General features: G+C 35.7%; 1 protein-coding gene across 1 annotated transcript in view; it reads left to right on the forward strand.

The window, feature by feature from the left end:
• Positions 1-25,056, forward strand: part of LOC136843754 (uncharacterized) — a 72,536-nt gene extending 47,480 nt beyond the window's left edge. Inside the window, exons 4-9 of the mRNA XM_067112418.1 lie at positions 3,863-3,925; positions 8,011-8,138; positions 8,838-8,965; positions 15,762-15,988; positions 21,690-22,080; positions 22,252-25,056. Coding sequence (XP_066968519.1) covers positions 3,863-3,925; positions 8,011-8,138; positions 8,838-8,965; positions 15,762-15,988; positions 21,690-22,080; positions 22,252-22,423 — 1,109 coding nt within the window. The 3' untranslated portion in view covers positions 22,424-25,056. The remainder of the gene's footprint in view (positions 1-3,862; positions 3,926-8,010; positions 8,139-8,837; positions 8,966-15,761; positions 15,989-21,689; positions 22,081-22,251) is intronic.
• Positions 25,057-25,706: the final 650 nt, after the last annotated feature.

Raw genomic sequence — 25,706 nt, forward strand, 5'->3', positions numbered from 1 at the left:
ATATATATATATATGTATATGTATATACACTATATATTTAATGATAAGACGCTTGTTGATGGTGTCTGGTCAGAATTTGCACTAAGTATTGGGATTGTACAACGGCCATGTGACCTACCGCATGTTGAGTAAAAATGAAAGATGTGCAACATTTTGCAAGCAGAGAGTGGAATATAAAGACAGGGAGCGATTAATACAGCTGCACCAACCTCACGAGGTGGACGTAGTGCAAAAATAAATATTATGAACGCTAGGTGCGGTGAAGAAGGATCTAAGTTAATGACTGAAGAGTATACATATTGAAAAGGGAGAAATAAAAAAAAAATGAAGATCTCGAAAGCGAAAATGTAAGGAGAGCTCAGGAGGTGCCGTTGCAAAGAATACCGCCAACACCAACTCTGCTCATCTTCGGGATTGTAACGAACATTTTTACTTAGACCTATTTATTCCATAGGGGAGTAGTGCCATCAGTGCACCTCACGTGGTGCACTGTAGGCATTGTTGAGGGTTCTTAGCACTTTCCTTTCGGCCCATAGCTGCAACCCCTTTTCATTCATTTTATTGTATCTCCGTTCGTTTTCTTGTTCTTCCGTCTTACTTTCCACCTCCTAACAGTTGTTTAATTGTGCAACTGCGAGGTTTTCCTCCAGTTGCACTTTTAAAACATTTTTACTCTCAATTTCCCTTTCAGCGCTGAATGAACTCATAGGTCCTATTGCTTGGCCTTTGACCTAAATTTTATACTCCATTCCATAACCTATTTAAACCAGAAATTCGCCAGACCAAAGAATAAATCTATGGCAGATGAAATGGAACATCACATTTTTTTAATGATGCCAGTATACCAGTCGGTGGTAGAGTAAAGAGCGAAAAAGCTAACAGGACCGGAAGTACAATTTGAAGCAAAAGGCGCAAAAATAAAATTTTCCCAGTATCGAGAACGCTTTGATGATGTAAAATGGTTAAAATTATGGCAAGGCATTAACGGAACCTCTAACATATTTCCTGTCAGAGATAGAAGAAAACGGGAATAATTCTGAAGGGTGGAAAGAGATGAGAGTCCCGTCATTACAGGACGTGGAATGAGAAAACGCGGACAACTGTATGAAAAGGAAGATGGGAAGATGACACTTGGCTATTATGCCTCTGAGAAAAATTAAATGAACAAATCCCGTCCATCAGATTCACGCTAGAAATGGAAAAAGCTGGTCGCTTGCCCTCTTCAGACGTTGTCATCCAGCCTGAACATTTTCAGTGCAAATTTAGTGTTTTCGGGAAATTTCTGAATTCTCTTTCATGCTCCTGTGAGCATTACGTGTTGTCAGTCCTGAATTCTTGGATAACGAATTGCATACTATTAGAAAAGTAGTGATTCATTATTTGACGGACAGACAAGTTGAAAATTAAAAGTCAGAACAAATCAACATAAATTTTCATTTAGAACAGGCCAAACGCATAATGCTCTTTTTGTACAAATGAAAAATGGTATTATTATTTTTATTATTATTATTATTATTATTATTATTATTATTATTATTATTATTCAAATGATGATCCTTATTAGTATGGAACAAGTCCACTGGGGCCATTAACTTGAAGTTCAAGCTTCCAAAGAATATGGTGTTCGTTTGAAAGAAGTAACAGAAGGTAATAGGAAAAACAGAAAGAAGAGATCAGTTATTAGAAAAGAAAAAAAAAATCAGTTAACAAATTAATAAATAAACATAAAATGTGAGTAGATTTTAAAACAGAAGGACAATTCTTTTAGGGTATTAATGCATTGCATCTTCACTTGAACTTTTGACTGATTTAATCCCAGGTCTGTACACTCCTTGCCTCATTCTGCACAACACGTTCAAAAGAGATTCAAAAGAAAAATTGAAAGAACTTGGTCATTCTGGTTTATTGCGTTAGCCCCTCCTTGGTGTAGCCAGTTGCCGGAGGTAACTGCAGACTGCTGTTCCTGACATGAAGACCTATCCCAAAAGTAATAAGGATGACCTATGATTGCATTGAAATGGTCACATGACTCCTTTTCATCTTTGTTGTCTGTAACGAGTCTTCTCTGTAAGCTTTTATTTCATCGTACATGCATACATACACACACGCACACCACATCTATATATATATCTATATATATATATATATATATATATATATATATATATATATATATATATATATATATATATATATATATATATATATATATATATATATATATATATATATATTTATATTATATATATATATATATATATATATATATATATATATATATATATTTATATATATATATATATATATATATATATATATATATATATATATATATTTATATATTTATATATTTATATATTTATATATATATATATATATATATATATATATATATATATATATATATATATATATATATACACACACACACACACACACACACACACACACACACACATATATATATATATATATATATATATATATATATATATATATATATATATTGTCAAAAGACACTTTGTTTTGGACTGAAATTGGTGACAAAACTATAAAAATCTTTGACAATACAGTAAAATAGACTATAGAAATCCTTGATGATAAAATAAAATATATAAAAACTCTTGATTACACAGTAAAATAGATTATCTTACTAAAACTGAACTAAGGGTATAAAATAAATTGAAGGAAATACTGTACGATTGCGTAAAATAAAAGAGGAAATACAAATAAGAATTAAGGTTGAAAATTTATAACTACTAAAATATGAAAGAATAAATAGAGTATGCCAAAGAAATTATAATTATAATAGTGAAAACTAAAATTAAATTAATACAAAGTAAAATCGGCTGTTGACTTGTAGCGTGACTGTGAAGAAACAAATCATACAATTGTACTCCTTTCTGCCGAATAATCTTTCAAGATTTTCGGAGACCTGTCGGTCATGAGGAAAAATAATTTTTAGTGGCATTTTGGTCTTCCTCAACTGACTTGTTTCTCAAATTGTTGAGCAAAAGCTTGAGTTCAATTGAATTTCTTATGCCAAATCCTACCATTAATCTCTAGCAATGTCATTCAGTGTACCGAATTTGCATACTTCATACATTTATTCATTATTCTGGTCATCCTTTCCATTTAGATCTTCCCAGGCTGTACCATCCACCACTTTATTAGGTATGCTGGTAATGCCATTTATATCTTCCTAGGCTATACCATCCACCACTTAGTACCAGGTGTACTGGTAGTTACAATATTCTTGCCTTTTCTTTTGTGAGGTTCAGTACTACACAGTTTTCCAGAAGTTGCGTTCCAGCTGTGACCAAAATATGGAACGGTTTTCTTGATCATGTAGATAATCAGTCGATCTACAGAAGTTCGGATAGAATCCAAATGGTTTTCTTTTTCTTTTTGGGGAGGCTCACATGACTCGTATATGTTTTTCTCTTGTATTTCTCACAAAAAGTCTATTCTTTACTACTGTAATGTAATTCTTTTACCATACGGACTGCTTTTCTGTAGCGTTCATTTTTCCAGCTAAAGTTGTGGCTAACTATACTTTCAGTATTGATAAACAGAAATGATGTTGAATATTCATGTAACAGAGATTATACATCGGTTGCTAGTTCCTTTTATTAAGGCTGAAGTTAAAGTAAATGATTTAAGTAGAATTCTCGAGGAATTAATTTAAGTATTTTATCAGAGTATACAAAATACTCCACCTCTTAATTAACTACCAAAGGAGAAAACTCAGTCATGATTTATTTGTGTCAGTAATTTTGAAGAGGACTGAACTTATGTCTGTTTAGCTCATGGCCTCTGTTGTGTAAATTTAGCTTTTTATTTTACATTTTATTTTCCCCAGATGCCGTCGATGATGCCTTCAAACAAGACATCTCGGACAGTGCACCCTCTCCTACTTCGCAAGGTACTGTCAATGGGATTAAGTACCTTTAAAGTTTATATATATATATATATATATATATATATATATATATATATATATATATATATATATATATATATATATATATATATATATATATATATATATATATATATATATATATATATATATATATATATATATATATATATATATATATATATATATATATACATGCACATACACACACACATACTAGCTGACCAACCTGGTGCTGCCGGGGAAAACTCAGGAGAACTCAGGAAAATTTTCCTGCGCCTCCTTGTACTGACTGCCCCTTTTATTCAGAAATTACTGTACGGACTCCTTTTTCTCCAAATATTGCTTTGCTAATTGTCCCATTTATCCAGATACTACTGTGGTGGCTGTCCCATTTATCCAGTTATCACTGTGGTGACTGTCCCATTTATCCAGATGTTACTGTGGTGACTGTCCCTTTAATCCAGGTATTACTGTGCTGACTGTCCCTTTTATCCAGTTATTACTGTTCTGTCTGTCCCTTTTATCCAGGTATTACCGTGGTGACTGTCCGTTTTATCTAGGTATTAATGTGCTGACTGTCCCTTTATCTAGGTATTACTGTGCTGACTGTCCCTTTTGTCCAGACATTACTGTGCTGACTGTCCCATTTATCCAGGCATTACTGTTCTGTCTGTCCCTTTTATCTAGGTATTACTGTGCTGGCTGTCCCTTTCATCTAGACATTACTGTGCTGGCTGTCCATTTTATGCATGTATTACTGTGATGACTGACCGTTTTATCTAGATTATTAATGTGCTGACTTTCCCTTTATCCAGGTATTACTGTGCTGACTGTCCCTTTTACCCAGACATTACTGTGCTGACTGTCCCATTTGTCCAGGCATTACTGTTCTGTCTGTCCCTTTTATCTAGACATTAATGTGCTGACTGTCCCTTTTATCCAGGCATTACTGTGCAAGCTGTCCCTTTTATCCAGACATTACTGTGCTGACTGTCCCTGTTATCCAGACATTACTGTGCTGGCTGTCCCTTTTATCCAGGTATAACTGTAGTGACTGTCCCATTTATCCCGGTAATGCTGTCGTGGCTCTCCCATTTATCCAGCTATTACTGTGCTGACTGTCCTTTTAATCCAGGTATTAGTGTAGTGACTGTCCCATTTATCCAGACATTACTCTTCTGTTAGTTCCTTTTATCCAGGTATTACTGTGGTGACTGTCTCATTTATCCAGGTATTACTGTACTGATTGACCTTTTTATCTTAAAATTACTGTGCTGACTGCCCCTCTTATCCAGTTATTACTGTGGTGACTGACTATTTTATCCAGACATTACTGTGTTGACTGTCCCTCAGATATTACTGTGCTAATCGTCACATTAACCCCGGTATTATTGTGTTGATTGTCCATTTTATCCAGATATTACTGTGGTGACTGTCCCGTTGACTCCTCACTAAACCTAAACACAATCTCTCACTTAACTGCAACATCCCCACTAAACCTAAATACACCCTCCACTAAACTTAAACACAGCCCCCTCTAAACCTAAACATACCCATGCTGAACCTAAAAACACCCCCACTAAACCTAAACACGCATCCCCACTAAATTTAAACAGAAACCTTTGTACAGAATTATTAAACTCAGGAAAGAACAGCATTTTCAATAGTATATATCTATGGCATTGAGTACATGAAATGAGCTGTGATAAACCCGTAGAGTTTATTTACCACATAAGTTACCAAGGGAGGGGGAAGGGGTAGAGGTTTGAAACCCTGTTATCTAAGTTAGATCAAATGATGGCCATATGCAAAATTTTGCCTGGATCGGTCAAGCTGTTACCACGAAAGTTGCAAACGGAAGGGGGATGGGGGAAAGGGAAGGGGGAAGGGGATGGGGGAAAGGAACGGGGAAGGGGGTACATGTTTGATACCTACCCTATTACCTAAGTTAGGTCAAACGATAGCCACATGCCAAATTTTGTCTAGATCAGTCAAGCAGTTACCACATAAGTTATAAAGGGATGGGGGAAAGTGAAAGGGAAGGGGGTACAGGTTTGTTACCTACCCTGTTATCTAAGTTTGGTCAAATGATGCCAACATGCCAAATTTTGTCTAGATCGGTCAAGTGGTTACCACATAAGTTACGAAGGGAAGGGGGATGGGGAAGGGAAGGGGGTACGGGTTGAAACCTATATACCCTATTATCTAAGTTAGGTTAAATGATGGCCACGTGCCAAATTTTGTCTAGATCGGTCAAGCGGTTCAGATTTCTATAGCACAAAAACATACAAACAAATATACACAGAAACATACAAACAAATGTACAAAGAAGCATACACATAAACATTCACTTTTATATATAAGATGTATATGTGTGTGTGTGTGTGTGTGTGTGAAAATGCATCACACGCAAGTTGAAACACTGGGTATGAATCCTGCCCTGTTTCGTTTTTATATCTAAGACGACTTCAAGAGGACTATAATACACAGTTGTATAGGTTTATAACATAAAATATATATATATATATATATATATATATATATATATATATATATATATATATATATATATATATATATATATATATATCTGGATAACAGGGACAGTCAGCACAGTAATGTTGTGACTATTCGGCTGCCAACCACCTGTGTGTCCGTTATACTGTCACTCTATATATATATAATATACATATACATATATATATATATATATATATATATATATATATATATATATATATATATATATATATATATATATATATGTGTGTGTGTGTATATGTATATTATATATATATGCTAGAGTGACAGTACCAACGGACACACAGGTGTTGGCAGCCGAATAGTCACAACTTGCAAGCTGGAAAAAAAGAGGAAGGAGTTGTAAAATCGTTAGCGTCTGAGGTCAGAACTCTGTTTACAAATCTTGTTTATTTATGCTGGCAGGCTCACATCTTTGTTCTAGTCCCGTGTCAAAGTGCCTCCCTACCCTACAAAAGCTGCCTTTTATAAAACTGCGCTCAATGATGTTTGTTTCCAACGTATTATTGGAAAAAATCTCTTCATTGCCTCTCCCCAGTTGATTGCATGATGGTCTTCACTAACATGAACAGTAATACAGTAAAATAAGCACTTGTAAAGCTTATGTAAGTTCTGTGACAAAGTTGAAATTGATCAAATTGAAAAAATCCCTGGAAAAGAGACTAGATCAGCATAAGAATGTATGATTTCTGCACAGGTGAACAGTGGAATTTGTGTATGTGTTAAAAACAATTATACAATCAACAGGGCAGGTACTAAAATAAAATAATTTATCCCAATAATACGCAGGAAAGAAAACATTGTCGAGTCTAATTTTATACAAGAAAGCTTTTGTAAGAATATAAATATCAGCCAAGGCGTGTAGCCTCGATCCATTAAAAAGAAATATGTATGGATTTGAAGGGAGGCAATTGACATGAGACGAAAGCAAAGGTGTTGGCCGGCAGCACAGAGAAAGATTTGTAAACTGTTACGAGTCTCATGATGATCTCATAGAGGATTCATTTCTAAAGAAGGGTAAACACAGGGACTACAAAATTATGGAGAGGGACAGCTTAATAGCGAGGCGAAAGAGACGAACAAAGAGTAACAGACAATAAATTATGGCCCCAAGGGGAACCTTGGACAGATAAAAGAAGAAACCGGACTTCCTACCTTCAGCAGACAAATAACTTTAAAAATATGGGATTTTCTTATCAAAGAATACTAAAATAAATTGAAAAAAGTATTAATTTTTTTGCTCTGGCTGCCAGGTATTTTACATAGACTGCTGATCTCATCAATCATGTTAATTCAGAGTGACCCTTCATAAGACAAAATGAGAAGATGAGCTCTCTTTCGTCGCTTTTCAGAATACTGCCAATTATCGCCACAGTATTTCTTAAATGAGAATGCTCTAACAGCATCCATGGTTGGCATTTTAAGGGTACCACAGATGTATTGTTAGCTCTTATTAGTTTTTAATGTTAGATGATTGGTGAAGTAGTTTACTAACATACCTAGTATTATTGAATATAAGAATAATGCAGTCTACGTCTTTTCAGGTTTAACGGGACCATATTTGCTAAAAAAAGAAGCACACTGTACCACGGTATTAGACCAACTTCTCCGGGACGACACTTTCACCGACGTCACTCTCACGGCAGAGGGGCAGAGTTTACGAGCTCACAGGGTAAGTAGTCAGATACTTGAAATGATAAAGACGTACGATATTATGAAATCTAGTTTAGAAGATGTCTGCTGTGCCATTGTGGAATTCTGGGAGTTCCCGTTACTAAAATGTATTGTCCCGTGTACAAACTCGATCCATTCATTTCAGAGAAATGAGTAAAACGTATAAATTTCAAGGGCTGTAGTTGGCACCGGACCATTCTTATCCTAAATATCACGTATGGTTTCTGTGTGAAGGTTATAGTCCTCAGATTTATGTCTGTTGGCACCTTTAATAAGTTGGTCTCTGTAGATGTTTGGGTTTCTCTTTTTTCAGTCGTTATGCAAAAGCATTAAAGATGGTTCACATGTTATTAGCAGTCAGTTTAAGGATAAACTCACAGTAGAGAGACAAAAGGAGTTTTTCTTCACTTTGATTAAGATTTATACAGTTTTCATTCTCTTGTACATCTTGCATCATGTGTGATATAAACTTCAAGTTCCTGTTATTTAGAAAAGTATAGCATTTCAATACAATATCGTAGTGACTACTATTATATAACTCTTAAATGTCAAGTCACTTTACAGTGTGAACATATCTTCACGCATGTGCATTCAGGTGAAAAAATGTCAGTATTGCTCTATATTTTAAGTTGATGAAATTAGTATGTTGTGTTTTCAGCCTACAGTATTTGCATAATCATATTTCATCTTTTCCCAGATTGTTCTTTGTTTAGCAAGTTCTTACTTTCGTCAAGTCCTGAGTCGTGAACAGAATGTGCAGAGTGTAGTGCTTCTTCGTGATGTCAAGTTTGCAGAACTTCGTAACATCATCCATTTTATTTACACGTAAGTGTTTTTCTAACAGACTAAAACTTAACTATTTTTTTTGGTATTTTAGAACTTTTACAACGTATGGCTTATAATTTGGTCATTTCACTAAAATTATTTGCTTGGAATCATGCTTCGAATAGTTTTCTTTGGTACTGTGCTGAAGACTGAACTTAGAAATACATTCCAGTAATATATATTTAATGAGAGATGTGACTATAAATGTGTACTGTATACAGCCACTCGTCACTTAGTGATTGTCTCTTTTAACGACGTTTTGCAGTAATGACCAGCATAAAGAGTTCTGAAACTGTGCTTCATCCCACAACTGCTTAATTTTGTATTGAGGGCACCTGTAGAACAATTAACCAAGATTTAGATAGAACAGTTAACTAAGATTTAGATTCAGATTTAGATAGACCTGTTAGCCAAGATGTAGGTAGGCCAGTTAACCAAAATTTAGATAGAACAGTTAACCAAGATTTATATAGAAAGAACAGTTAACCAAGATTTAGATAGAACAGTTAACCAAGATTTAGACAGAACAGTTAATCAAGCTTTAGAATGAAATTTAGGAAAAATTTACAAAATCCTTTTTACTGTCCGAAAGATGCTGTAAACTACTTGAGCTTAGGGTATCATGTGTCACTTGTTGAATCTTGGGTAAATATGTAATGCACTGTATTGACTGATATGCAGTTATATTAATTACATTTGAAGAGAGAAGTCAGAAAGAGGAAATGAAAGTCAAAGTACTATTGTGTTAGTGGTTGAGGCAGCAGCATGGTCAGGTAAAAATGGCAGACGTTTTTACCTGATCATGCCGCTGCCTCAACCACTAATGCAGCAACACCTTAAGTTTTATTTCCTCTTTCTGACTTTCCTCTTCAAATATAATTACAAAAATTGGAGTTAGAGCTACCTCGTAAGGAAGACGGCTCAAACTCTCATAAAAAGGTAAACGAAAATGATGTTCTGAATAAAGGCCTCGGCAGTAGTGACGTTTCATTGGTAGATAAAAGATGTGTTTCAAAGATAGACCTCAGGGAAGACATAAGTAGGCCATTATCCTACTTATGTCTTCCCTGAGGAAATAAGACGGGTTTAGGGACGAAGATTGAACAATGCCAAGCTCAGTCAGGTCCAGAAGATGACATTACAGAATGACAAATGTAGGAGACAGCTTTATATTCATTGCCTAAATACAAGACTCATATGAAGTAAATTAAAATAACTGAAAAGGAGAAAGGGGTGAACTGGTTCTGCGTTAAGTGTTCCGATGGGGTCAAAGAGGAAATTCAAATAGGAGATTGGAAATGGAAATCAGAATCTAGCCCTATGCTTAGAATGTAAGAACAGAGGTAAGGGAAAAATTTGCTGCATGTCAGGAGGACGTAAATGCTCTGAAAAATCAACTCAAATAAAAATTCAGGGGGCATCCAGACCCTTCAAAATTCGGCGGTGGATGGAATAAAAAACTGAGGTAAATTCAGACGAACAGCAAAAGCATTGGAAGACGAACTCAGATATGAAAAGATAAAGGGAGATTTGAAGAAATTATATGTAAAATATCTGGTAGCAAGAGGTCAGTATCAAACCAGTATCACAGAACATTTGAAAGCGTTAAGTCCGTAACTAGATGAAATTGAAAGCAGAACATCAGAAGGATCTAAGATGGCAGAAAAGTGCCCAGGCACCAAAACGCTCAAGTCCTTTAGTGGGAGGACAGGCCAGATAAATCAACTCTTAACCAAAGCTCTATTCATCCTAAGAACAATGAAAGGAAATCATTGTGAGTACCAACATATGAAAAACATCTCTAACGATACAGGGACACAGTGGCAAGCGCTGCATAATGGAATAGGTAACACACAAGGATGAGAATAGGATAAAGAAAGATAACGAGAATTGTGGTATGGGAGTTGAAAGTAGTAGATATCCAAGTCAGTCAAGAGGAGATGTAAGATCAACCTATAATTCAGTGAGCGATAAGAGGATGGGGACAGGAAATGAAGAAAACTGTCCATGTAGGATCTACAAAATTAATAGACCTTGCCGATTCAGTCAAAATGGCTGCCATTATTGGTGTTACAAAATGAGACTAAACCTGGAAAGTTATAGGAACGAAAAGAAAACATCAGAGTAAGGACTTCAAGAAAAAGAGAACGAGACACTGGGCAGAGGAGGAAGGGTAGTGATGAAACTATCATCCTGCACTAAAAACAGATGGTAATGCTAAATGGGAAAGGGAATAAAGAAACCATCCAAAAAATCTGGCGTTCATGATGTAGAGAAAACACACTACCGACAAACAAGGAGTAAATAACATAATAATGAAGAGCATTGGTGAAGAAATAGCTGCAGGTGTTAATCTTTATTGGTGAAATAAAGATGAGCAAGACATGGCAGAAGAATGGTGCATAAAAAATGCAGTAAATAGACATTGAACACAGAAGAGGAATATTCATAATCAACAATGTAAATAAGTAGTTGAAAAGTGATTATGGAAATAACCAAGGAGAAACAAAAGGAAAAATAACCAGATTCCGATGTGGTAGATTGGAAGGAATGACTACTGTAATTGATCATCATACCGTCTTGGAACCTCCAGCATATATGTGATTTGTTTTCGCATATAAATGCTTTGGTAAACTAGACCTGAAAAATGGCACCAAAGAAATGGGATAAATGATAGGGGGGAGGGGTGTGTGGGTTAGGCGTGGCTTATACAGAAGATAAATGAAAACTGCAAGGCAGTGATAAAGTGTCCAGCAGGGAGACAGAAATATATATATATATATATATATATATATATATATATATATATATATATATATATAGTATATATATATATATATATATATATATATATATATATATATATATAACTGACTGAAATGAACTAAAGTTAACAGATAAGCAACTGACAAATGAACAAGTATACAGAAAAAGTAACACTGATTTTTGTGGATGACATAAAGCAGAAAAGGAGTAGAAACTGCAATCAGCAATTGCTACAGCCTTGAACAACTCAAGAAATTTACATTTAATATTAGGATATAAGTCACCAGTACTCATATTTGACAAGAGAATAAAGAATACTGAAGGGAAAACCAGCCCAGTAAGCACTATAAAAGAATAGGAAAATGGTGAACGGAATATGGATCTAAGGAAATGGGTGTTAGGAAGAGTACATGTTACGAGAAACTGGAAAGTATAGGAACGTAAAGAAAGTAGGAGAGATGCCACCAGAAGCGAGGCATAAGTTCTATGGATCAGTTCTGGTCCTGTGAGGGAACTCATACACGAGATTGGATGAGCTGGTTGAATTCACATTTTACTGCAACTGTTTGATTTAACTTAACAGTAGTTACAGATGATGTTACCCACGTGGGTTAAAGACCGCGAGCGACATATGGGCACGTGGCTGTGAGAGGCTGCCAAACCTGGCGGCTAAACCAGGGTTCGGCAGCTGGGTTGGGAAGCTTACAATCCCAACATTATTTGCCAACATAGAAAATGGAGTAACACGACTGAAAAACACCTGAAAGAACTAGCGAAATTACAGCAAGTATGTGCAAGCAGAGCACATACCGTATTGGAGATTTATGGCAGAATCTGCCTTGTGGATTACAGAGTATCAAAAGCCGTTCGATAGTATAAACTATGAGGAGAAAATGCTATTAAAATAAGCAGTAGAGGATTAGCTAAGAGCTTCCTATGGCAAAAGGCTTCGTAACAATAGCAATAAATACAGTATAGAGATAAAAGTTTATAAAATATGAGAGAAGACAAAACATTTAAAAGGAAATGGAGATGAAAAATAAGGAGATTAAAAGGAAATTGGAAAAAAGAGAAAAGAAACAAAGGAGCTGAGGTTCAAAGAAGGGTTCAGTAGGAATCAGTTTGTTACAGACCAGGAGTAAAGGATAAAGGCATTATAACGAGGTCTGTGATCTCTGCAGAGTTGGAGAAGACAGTATCGAACATTTACTCTCATGCAAGGAACTAATGAAAATAAAGGATCAGGGCATAACCTTGGAAACCCTAAAATCACCTAAGAAACATTTGGAGAATACATAAGACCAGCAGTGAGGGTTAAGAATTTTGTTAGCCTGGGAAGCGCTGGTTATTAAAGCTATAGACAGTACTTTAGTGATTAAACGATGGAAGGGGAGTGATCAGCTGTCTGAGATAAAATAGAGAGAGCAAACAAAGTAAATAAATAGGTGAATGAATAGATAAATAAACAGATGAAAAATAATTAAGGTAGTCGCTTAACAAATTGTTAAAAGTTATAACACCATAATTTTCACGCGAGCATTGGACAAGGGGAGAAGATCTGATTGATATAATACTTATTCATTTGTTTGAAATATCTATAAATGGTAACTGATTACAGGAAAGTGTAATGGTCTTGGAATAGACACACATTAAGAATTAGTAAAATGACCACTAAAGTTGACTAAAATTAAAGTCCTATAAGAAATCAAGAAAAAAGGGATAGAATATGGAATATCAACGAAACTCGAAATGAATGTGGATATGAAGTACAGTGTGCCCCTTAATGTATTTGCAAAGTGATCGTCAGGGAACCAGAAAACCAGCAAGGCCAAGTCCAGGTTGAGTTTTGCCTGTGCAGTGATGCCCCAGTTTCTCGTGTGGTGTTTTATCTAAGTTTTGAATGTTACACTCTTTTAAATTATCTTTCATTGCATATAATATAGTAGCTATTTGTTTTTCTCTCACCACAGTCTTCACAGAATAGTGTTTCACATCTCCCTTTGAAAATGATATAAAATTGAGCATATTCATTATCTACATTTTCCCCCAAAAGGCCAATTGCTAAACTATTGTTACATTTTTGCTCTTTCTCATTTCTATTTTTCATTAAATTATACCAAAGCTCATGAATGCCAAGGTAAGAGACGACTGTATTGTTGGTTCAAAACCAGCGAAAACTTGGTATTCAAAGGTCTTATATCTTATTAATTTTGTTCTCATGCGTTGTATTACAGGATGAGATTTTGTACTAATTTTATTTTAATTTTTTATTTTTAGATGTTAAACCAACACATGACACAATAAGTTTCCACTAAACTTTGAATTGCACTATATTGAGTCAAGAATCAGTTAGGAATTGAAACACTGGGCAGATAATTTAATTCAGTTTGTTACTTCTACATTCTGCCAGTAGATAATTCCTATTTTCTTATGCAGTATTGTTGTTAATGATTACAAATATACTTTGTAGTGAATGTCAACTAAGAAACAGCGTAGTGTAATGAAAATCTATTCTCATAGAAAGCAAGCGAATTGTTTCATGTATAAACAGTCTATGAACTTGACTCATTTACACTGAAACATATATGCATAAATGAACTCCTAAAAAGTGATGACTAAGAGAATTTAATCATTTTTAGTAACATGCCATTCAGAATTTATTATGTCGCAATGAGACGGAAAAGACAGAACACCGAACACTGGGTAAATTCAAGAAACTGTAAAACTTTGAATGTGGAAATAAGAATGGTAGTGAAACATGTGTTAACTTCTCAAGTACGGCTTAAAAATATTCACACGGCAATAAAACACTGCAGATTAGAGAGCTGATTAAATGAAAAGTGTTTTGATATACTAACTGTTGGTGAAACATGGCTAAATCTTTTTGGTCCTTCTAAGATAGCTTGAAATGACTCATCTTACCCAAACTTTCCTTTCATATTCTAAGAGATGTAGTTTGGGGAGAGAAGTTTAGCTTTCCTTTTCAAACGGCTGTTCTCATCTTAAAATTCTTATTTAAGCTCAGGTAACTAGTTTTTGAGATATTAAGGTATACTTCAAATGCTTGGATCAAGGAATTTCTTTTAATGTTCATTATGGAGGAATTTAGTATATTTCTGGAACTGATTCATATTTCAGCAATGAAACTTTCCGTCTCTAAGGACTTTAACCTGTGCATGGATGACCTTGGAAATCATAATGTAGTAACCTTTAATGAGCTGTAAAAATCCCATCGATTGATTGACAATATTGATTGTGCAACAACTTTGACTGGACATACCTTGGTTTTTAAGACTTGATAAATGATAATGTAACAGACATTAGTGTTGAGAAGTGCATTATATATCCAGCTCATAAGCTTATAACCTTTAAAATATTAGCATTTAAAAATAATGTGACAAAGAAAATAAGTTTAGGATAGATGAAATTTTAAATAAATGGATTCACAATCCATTAGAATTGTTGATGAAGTCTTTGAGTATTTGCAGATCTACTTGTATAAAATGGAAACTCATATTCATCGTATGAAACACTGAGGAGATGACTACCCCAAAGAGAGTGTATTAGTTTCAGTCCTACTGTGTTTTGTATATATATGACAGAATTGATAAATGTACTAAAAAGACATGGGGTTAATTTCAAGCTATTTGTGGAGGACACCCAGTTTCCTTTCACCAAAACTGATATTGAGGGTGCAAATGAGAAATTAAACATTATTCTCCCCAGTGTGTAAGGAATATATTACAGTACATGCAAATGGAAGTGATTGAAAATAAATATAAATTTATGTTGATGGGGAAAAATTTACTTAAGAAGCTACCCAGTTAATTACACAACGATGATTTTCATTCAGCAACCTGGTCTTTAGAACCTAAGCCATGAAGTGAGGAGTAGGTGTATGTTTATGTTGAAAGTAATCCATCATTAAGCAAGAGGCTGTACATGCTATTCATTATTCCTCTCATTTATAATTAAAATCTGGTATGCTATACATTTTGTTTGTTTGTAAATGACAGCACTTTTTCGACAGAGGAGAGGCAACTGTAGATGCAACAGATCTAGAATCATTTTTGAGGACAGCAGAAATGTTAGAGATTAATTCTCTCAGTGAAGGACAGAAGTACATTTCAAGTCGGGGCCCTTCTCAAGTTGGAGCTGCTTCTGGTTTCAGTATAGGTGATTTTGAGCGCCTTGTAGGAGCAAAGAGGCCAAACAGGGAAGCACAGTCACCTCCAAGAAAGTCACAAAAAGTGTCAGGTAATGGTATATCTAGAGAGTAATACTGCCTTATATCTCATAGACAAACCCTACTTATAAATACCTGTCTCTGTCAGTTATTATGACACAGCCAACAGACTGGAATGTTAGAGAGAGCTTATTCTTGTCACAGTTCAAAGGCAATTACAAAATCACCAATGATGGACATCACTGATCATCCGTATATTAAGTGTGTTATTAGTTTTAGCTTATGACATGTAACAGTCTGCATTCGATATACAAATGCATCTGACTCTAGGTCCCTGTGGTGTGCTTATTCTTGGGGTTACTTAGGGCAAAAAGAGAAAAACACAATCCACACTTCCTTTTTCTTTACAAATATATAACAGGTTTTGACGTAGGAAAAACCTATTTTTGTAGCCGCTGTGAGTCTTCAAAGGAGTTACATTCTCATGGTTCCTCTAGGGCTCCAAAAGACGGACCAGCCAGTTATAAAGAATTCTCTTTTTTGTTTAACAAGCGAGAATTAAAATTAATGCAATAATATTAGTAAATTTTGTTATTGAAACTTATTATACAATGCCCTTTGTAAGACTGATAGATAACTTTAAGTTACCGAAAGGGTAAATCGGGTTAGCCAAACTTCTAGTTTACGAAATATAGACGTGATCGTAGTTTCCAATCGTGCTTCCCCCTGTTCCCAACTCCTTGTCGAGGTGTGGGGCTTGGGGACCCTCTGCTGAGATAGAATGAACTATGGTGCCTAGTATCTCTGCTGTGGGTTCAGCTAAACATTGTGAATTGTATCCCTTTCACTTCTGCTTCTATAAATTTTCCTGTTTCCTTCCTCTTTCGTTGCTAACCTGGGAATGGCATTGATTATGAAAATGGCTCTACCTTTAACGTGACGCCCTGATTTAGGATAGGTAATAGATAGGTGATCTCCCACCCTACTATCTTAGTGGACCCACCTAACACTATCCTTCTTTATTCCCTACTTTAATCTACACTCCCAAGTTTTCTCTCTTGCTTTTCAGAGGGTTCTAGTAACTTGGTGCTTCTTTGGCATTGTATTTGAAACCAGCTGAGTGGTGGGATATATTTCAAGGGCCCTACTCATTGCAAGGGCCAAAAACTTGATGGCTGGTGGATATGCAATGTAGAGGATGTGGCAGGTTGTTGTCTCTTTTATCCTCTTCCGTTGCACATGCAGGGTGACTACGTTGGCCCTATTCTGAATGGGACAAAAGAGCGGGTTGTCAAAGTCCTTAGGTTGGTTCTGAGACCCTGCATCTGTAAATGACCATAGTCTAGGCATTTCTGGTTCTATGGGGACTTTTCCATTTCCTCCCAAGCCGTTGGAAGGCCATAGCGTCTTCTTCCATGCACTCCCAATCATTTAATTATCTAAGTATGTCTACAACTCAAGGAGAAATGGATTCTGAGTTAGTAACTAACCCTCCAAGTACTTCTCTTATTCCTCCTGTTCCTCCTGATCCATCAGTTGATCCTCCACCTGATAGCCACAACCCAACCCCTTACTCTTGGCTCTGCAAAAGGTTATGAGAATGATTTCTCCAAGAATAATTCTCCACAATACAGTAATATAAACCAATGAATGTGAAAGATTTGAGAGTATTGCATATTGAGGATCTACCAGTCAAATGTGACTATGAAACTATCTCTACTACTTTGAGTACCTTTGGCCCTTTAACTGATATTAGAATGAACTATCTTGAAATAGAAGTTAAATGGGAAGCTTGGGCTACTTTTAAAATGCGTGGAGGTGCTTTCAAAGCCAGCTGCAATATTGAGACATTAGAAATATGCCAATCTACCATAAGAGAAAGTTTGACTGAAAAAATCCTAGAAACATGGATGTCTGTATACCTTCTGAATGGGCTGTAGATAGACATCAAAGCCAACAGAAGAACAGTTCAGCAAGGACTCCCAAGCCTCCTATGTGGCTGGTAAAAAAAAAGTTAAGTATATCTTAGTTTAACCAGACCGCTGAGCTGATTAACAGCTCTCCTATGGCTGGCCCGAAGGATTAGATTTATTTTACATAGCTAAGAACCAATTGGTTACCTAGCAATGGGACCTACAGCTTATTGTGGAATCCGAACCACATTATAACGAGAAATGAATTTCTATCACCAGAAATAAATTCCTCTAATTCTTCATTGGCCGGCTGGAGACTCGAACTCGGGCCTAGCAGAGTGCTAGCCGAGAACCGACTTGTCAAAGGAGGAACTTATGTGGCTGGTAGCAACAGCAAAGGAGGAAAAATTTACCTATTTTAAATTCAGCAGATACCCCCAGAAGAAGGTAGGAAGCATAAAGAGCGGTGAGATATCTTGATTTGGTAAAGGAAAAATTCTTATTCATGCGTAATCAAAGACCCATGCACAAATGTTGAGTTTGATGCAATTTAATGATAATGACCACATGAACTTCAACTATGGGAGAGGGGTAATCTTTGACAAAGACCCATATAAATTCACAGATGATAAAATTCTAGAAATGAGCCACCATCAGTATGGAAGTTAAGAAAGATATCTAGAGCAAACATGATCATTTTGACATTCGAGGACCCAAATGTGCCATCCCATGTCACATTTAAAAAGGAAAGAGTGAGAGCAAGACCCTTCAATCCGAAACCTATGTAGTGTTTTAACTGCTTCAGTTTTGGCCACTCAACAAGAGTGTGTAAAAACTCTCGAGTTTGTATTAATTGCTCAGCTCTTGAACATGGTTTATGGGCTGTAGCTACAAAGTGTGTTAATTGTCACTTGGATCACAAATCCAATGATGAAAAATGTGAAGAATTTAAACTTGAGCAAGCAGCAATAATTAAAACAAATGCTGAGCACATTAGCATAGGACATGCAAAAAGACACATGGGACAAACTAAGAGCTATGCTAGAGCTCAAAATCCCTTACCCCTTAATACCACAAGGGATCCAGTCAGTAAAGGAGCTTCTTCCTTTGTAGCAGTTGCTCCGTCCCCTGTGGTAGAGGCCCAGCCCTCTGGGTCAGGTGCTCAATCTGGCAAGGCAAGAGAACACTCTTCAAAAGGAGGTAAGTCACTTCCTTAGGTATTAGGTAAGCACCAGCTGGTGAAGAAAATCTACCCTTATCTTTACCATCTCCCACAATACATGAAGCATCACAGATAGACTCTCTGCTCTAAGAAAAGGAATTCGACAAAAATAAAGTACGGAAGATAGAGAGAACCCCACCATCCTCCCCCCCCCTCCATCTCCCCACAACAAAAAGAGATGGTAATCCTGAACTTAACGGGAACTGTACTGACACTTCAGTGAGACCAAAGGAGTCCAGTATTTTGAGCAACAAAAGCACAGTAGCAGATATCCAACCTCATCCTTCAGTTCATAGCTAAAGAGAGAATAAAAGGGTGTCAACGGATAGCCACAGGTCCATAGACTATTCACAAATTCAGTATCTCAAAGAAACAAATCTAACAAGGAAAAGGACTAAAAAAGTTAAACGTAAATAATGTCAATCTTACGGTGGAACTGTCGTGGTATTATTTCAAGTGTTGAACAAATCAAAACACTAATCAGGGATTCAGAGGCAAAGACATTGTCTCCAAGAAACAAATATTGGGGACAAATTATATAACCTTGGTTTAAATTATAATTTATACAGATATCCTCCACAACTAGGAGAAAGAGTTCAAGGAGGCACACGTTTTATTATCCATAAATCTGTGAAATGCAGCATCATCCAACTTGACAAAATACTTCAGGCTTGTGCTGTGCAAATTCATGTTGATAAAAAGATCACGCTCTTTATCTATATCTGCAGCCTAGATTGGAAGATCACCTATATGATATGTCTTGTAACAACAAGCAATTAGATATCTCTGACCTTCAACACCTAATTGACCAACTGCCATCCCCAATCATATTAATGGGTGATTTTAATGCAAAACATACTTTTTGTGGGGGCAGGTAAAGTATGTAATAGATGGGGTAACATTATTGAGCAGTTACTTGACAGTAACGATATAGTTGTATTGAACAATGGATCACCAACAAGGTATGATGTATACCGTAATTCCTCTTCTGCCATAGATTTAACTATATGTTCCTCAGCTCTTGCACTTGAATACCAGTGGTCAGTAAGTAAGAACCTTTGTGGTAGTGACCATTGGCCCATACATCAGAAATATAATCATAACACTCCATCCCCATTCCTCCCAAAGTGGAAAATAGATGAAGCAGATTGGCGTGAATGTGAAAGGTTAATATACATTGAAAAGGAATGGCAGGACTTCCCTTCTTCAATTCAAGCTTATCAGCACACTGCTGAAGTGGTACTAGATAGTTAAGAGAAATGTACACCTAGAACTGCCAGTTTGCCACGGCGTCCAGCTGTCCCTTGGTGGAATAAGAAAAGTGCAGTTGCTAAGAAAGTTACCAGAACATCCTTTCGTAGATATTTAAGATCACCCTGTGAGACAAACAAGATAGTGTATGCCAGAGCCTTGTGCAAAGCAGAAAAGAATAATAAAATAGGATAAGAGACAAACATGGATAAAGTACATCTCGGAGGTTTCAGCAAAAACTCCATCTAGCCAAATTTGGAATAAGATCAGGAAATTGCATGGCAAATATACTCCAGACCCACTACCTATACTAAAGGTTGAGAATGGATATACTATAGTGGCAGAGATGTTTGGCAAGCACTTTGCCAAAGTATCTAGTGCAACACAGTAGACTCCTGAATTTCAGCAAATCCGAAATTCTACATCAATAGTTCCACCCCAGTCCAATATAATACACTGGCTTTCAATATACTGTACTTTACACCATGTACGGGATGCTGAATGCTTTAGCCAACTCGTCATCAATGTCCCCAAGGGAGGATAATATTAGGTATGGAATGTTAAAGCACCTTCCGAGACCAGTAGGGGCTCTCTCTTGGATACCATTCACTTACAGGTACTTAAAACTAACCTAATACTAGACATAGCCTGTAACCTTGACAATTCGAAGTAAAACAAATATTGAAACAATTTCCAGCCTGGAAGAGCAAAAGAAGGGGGAAGGGTAAGACAGAAATGATATGAAATGGAAATACAAATGAAATTCAGTAAACTTGCATTGCAATTAACTGTAAGATTATAATTATTTTAGGGTATTTTACAGGTTAACAGATTATAGAAGTATGATTTTAACGTTACATTAAAAATTTTGCTGCACTGATGTACGGTATTGTAGAGAAAAGATAATTAATTGATATCTGAATTACTGGAGAATGCTCTTGCTACTAAAAAGAGAGAGGACCATGTGTTGGAGTGTCCCGGTTAACAAGTCATTCAGATGACAAAAATTATAACAGTTCAAATGTAGAGTACAGTATACTTGATACAACCTGCAGATGCACTTTGCACTAGGAGACATACAATCCTGTAGAGGTATTCTGCTCTTTGCAGGCAGGAATAAAGGCTCCGCTGATCCCTGTAGCCCTTTCTTATGTTGATTTGTCACTTTGCTTTCCATTAGTTAATTTCTTTTGCTCATTTCATGTTCGTCTGTCTTACGTATTTGTGACATTTTCTTGTTCCACCTCATTTACGAGTAAATTCTTCAGACTGGCTGTATGAGGCCAGAATTTTGACTGCGTACTTGTTGAACTGTACTATGATGATATTGATAATACAAAAAACCGTTTGATAATTGTAATGAAGTTTTATTATTGTTTTTCTCAGGTGAGAATTCATCCTCACGATCTCCCTCAGCAGAGCCTACTGCTATGTCATCGGTTCCTCTAGTGTTAATGAAAGAAGACCCAGACAACGAACCTCCTTCCACATCACAAGGTGATCAATCAGTGAATGAAAAATCTTCCTCAGGTCCTGTAACTTCTCAAGAGTCCTTTGCTTCTGAAATAGACAAACCTGGCAGAGAAGTTGCTAAAACTAGAAGGAGAAGAGGTTCATCAGAATCCATAGGTGGTTTTGCAGCCATAGCAGGCGTTCACAAAACTTCTGAAGTAGAAGATGAAGTGTTTTCACAAACATCAAAACCTGAATGTCAACAGTTAGCAGATCACGATAAGTCACTCAATAGTGAAGCAAATAATATCTCTTTACCTGGAAGGTTAGTTGATTAGTATTTTGTTCTCATATTTATTTTTCTCTAAAGAAGTTTTTAATCATTATATTGCTACCAAAAGGTGTTTTGCATCCGTAATATTTATTTAGTATACATACAGTATTATATAATGATTCATTCAAATAAAATTCTTATTCACTGTTCTGTCATTCACAGATGTCCTTACTGCCCACATGTTAATCAGAAATTTGAGGGAGTAGCAATGATGCGTCATCTGTTGGTTTCTCACCCGTGCAAGCCAGCTTTCCCTTGTTCGTTTTGTTGGAGAGTGTTTGTCAAAAGGTCACATTTCAAGAGTCATCTACTGAATTGTCAACAGTCTTATTAGTGTTAATATACTGTATAATAAATGTTTCAGTGGTTGTATTTGGAAGGCTGTTGTTCCCAATTGTTTTGCCATGTATTCTGAAATTAGTTATCAAATACTGTACATGAATGTCCATTGCCTTATGTGCCAAGACTATAGTATACAGATGTGTAAAGTTTATTTTGTTCTTTTATATGCTTACAGATTCTCAAAATTTTAAAATCCCTATTCTTTACTGTATTTTTCCTCGTCATTGTAACTTAGTGTCTGTTCTTATGTTTGTATATTTGCAAAACCTCTGGTTTTTTCTACAATAGGGATGAGCTCTCTAAAGATGAGAATTCCATTTAGGTTGTTAGGTGGTGCTATCTGTTTAGTGTTAATGCCTGCATAGTGAGTTACTGAGCATGCTGGCAGGTCCTGTATTCTTTCCTTCTTTCTGTGTCTTTTTCATCAAGTGTGTGGATTTAAAAATTTGCAGGGAGGCTTAATCATTACCTTACATAGAGTATTTTTGTGTTTTTACAGTTACTAATCTTTGGGCCCACTATGGCATGCCTTTTTTTTCAATAAGTAAAAAGAAATCGGTATTTTAATTATACAGTATAATATTTCTTTGCTTTATAAGATGATCTTGTTTTGTCTCATTTCAACTGCAATTCTTGTGAAGATTGCTAGGGACACGAACAAAGCTATCAAGTTCTTATCTCCAGATTACTTGACAAAGAGTTGACTCATCAATGCCGCCCTTCTAAATAAGACTTGAATGATTGTTTGGTCATATGGTATTACTCCACAGAAACAAGACTTCATCTGTTTGTTGATTTATCCACATCATTTTCTGCTCTGTCTCATATAGAGAAATTGTGGTTTGCAAGTTAATGATCTTTCAGGATCATTTCGTAGTAAAGGAATATTTTGAATAATATTGACAATAGCAGATAGATTCCTATACCTCCTCTTGATCTTGTGTGAGCAGTTTTTCAACCTGCCATTTCTTTTAAACTGAAATAGGTTTTTGCTCATGAGGCGTAAATTTCACTGCCTACTATAGTTAACATCTCAACACCTGCAGATGATCAGACTTATTGGTAAGTGTATTTGTCATTTCCAGATCTGGGGCTCTTGTTCAATACATTAAAAACTCGTATCATCTTCATAAGTATAAAAATTCTGGAATTTCAGATGATGAGGTGTGGTACAGTGCCCATATTTATGAGTACATCATTTTCTCAACTCAAGACAACAACTTTTGGTCAAAGATATTTACAGTTGATCCTTAGATGTTGGTGGGGAAAGCTAAGGAAACGTACCTTTGTCATTTTTAACTTTTTCTGTGATATAATCTGCAGCTCTAAGGCATGATCTTCAAGTTGCAGTATGAAATGGGATTTCCACACGTTTAGGCATCATTTCCAGCTTGCACCAGCGACAAAGGCTCATGTAAAACTATGGTAAGAGATGCTGATATGATTTTAAAATCTTATTTGTGTGGTCTTGCCACAGTATATTTATTTATTTGTGAGTTTAATTGAGATGAAGAGATTATTTCAGTTCATGTTCACTGCTGCAGTACATGAAAACTGTTTCTTATGCTCAACCTTGATAGAAAGTTATTCTGTGCAATTGTTGGTTGAAACATTTCTGTTAATTAAGCTGAAGTCAGTGGTCTGCTGACTAGCATATGTACTAGCAAACTTTTTATTTAAATGTGTAATTGCTTATCCTCAGTTATTATTGTGATTTCATGTAAGTAATTAGACCTGAGAAGTATGACAGGTTAATGATTTTATTCATTACATAATATTAATACATAATAATAAAAATAGAGCAAGTAAAGCTGTTACCATTCTCTTACAAGTTTCAATTTTTTCCAAGCTTGCAGAGTAAAAAAATCAAGTACAGAGATTATTTTAGATAAAACAGTCCTTATATAGCATCAGTTTAAACTTTCGGCTTTCATATCTGAGATCCTGTTTATGTAAATTCTGAGAAATTTTGTTCCAAAAGATCAAGTCCTGAAAACGTAGAGGCCAACAACAGCTTGTAATGTGAACACGTGGATTTTATGCAGCAGAATAATGGTTTGATTTGTAAAATTGTATGTGCAGATACTCGTACATTACTAGGTAGTCGCATTTGAGTTACCAAATATTTAGTGCCACTCCTAACACCTATACTACTATATACTACACATCCTTTATATTTTACTGAACATGTAACTGTGAAGTTGATCACAAGAGAATTTTCTAGGGAAAGTGGAATGAGTAAATTCTTGTCTTTCAGTACTGTATTTCTTTCTTGCAGTTATTTTTACTTCATCACGTTACTTTAGTTCAGCTACCCCACCAAGAAAGTCCTTTGGGAATAGATATATTAAATGTCCTTTCTTTTAAGTCTTTACAGTACAAAAAAGACAGTGAAAAGAGCTAATGCCTTTTTATCAATCAGCAAATTGGTGTTAGTGGTAAGTAATTAAAATAACTGAAAATTGATGTTTTTAATGGGAGAAGAATGAAGTCCAGTGAATTTTAAACAAGCACTAATGTCTGGTAGTTGATGGGATGCTTCAACCTGACAGTCCAGTATATGGTAATCACAGCTTTTAAGTTTTATATGTTGATACATAATTAACAATAAAGCTGCTTTTCAAATGTATTGTAATTTTTCCTACCTGACATTCCAAGCTATCACAATAATAATGCAAGTTTATTTGTTGGAAGTTAATTATAAGAATAGTGGAATCAGATCACTGAGTCGAAAATCTCAATTTTCCAGTGTTAAAATTTCCCGTGTTTCTATAAGAAACTGTAGTGACGATGGCTGTCTGAGGGTAATTTATACAATCTAATCAGTCTCAGTAATAGAAATTATTATAATGGGTTACCAAAGTGTTTGAATGTGTTTTAAAATGAGTTATCATAGCACTTGAATGTATTTAATTGGATAACCTTGACGTGATGTTGTGAGGTATTAAAAACAATACTCATAAAGCAACACACCAGGCATCTAAGTGCAACAATCTAATTTGCAGAAGTGAACAGAACAAATTACTTGCTGACATTTCGCCTGAATTTTCATGATCGTTGATTACACACTAAATTTTTACATTAAACGGGGTGGTAAAGTGTTAAGCAACTTTAGTTCTGTTTTCCACACTTCCTGCAGTTTATTTTATTTTGAGAACTGCAGCATCAATATTTCCATGACAATTATGCAGCAGTGTTTTGGACAGTTGGCACTAGAATTTTGCTGGTGCCAGCTCCCCATGAAAACTGAAAATCGGTGGTAACTCCTGGCTATC

The sequence above is a fragment of the Macrobrachium rosenbergii genome, chromosome 12 (assembly GCF_040412425.1).
Source record: "Macrobrachium rosenbergii isolate ZJJX-2024 chromosome 12, ASM4041242v1, whole genome shotgun sequence".
Taxonomy (NCBI): Eukaryota; Metazoa; Arthropoda; class Malacostraca; order Decapoda; family Palaemonidae; genus Macrobrachium; species Macrobrachium rosenbergii.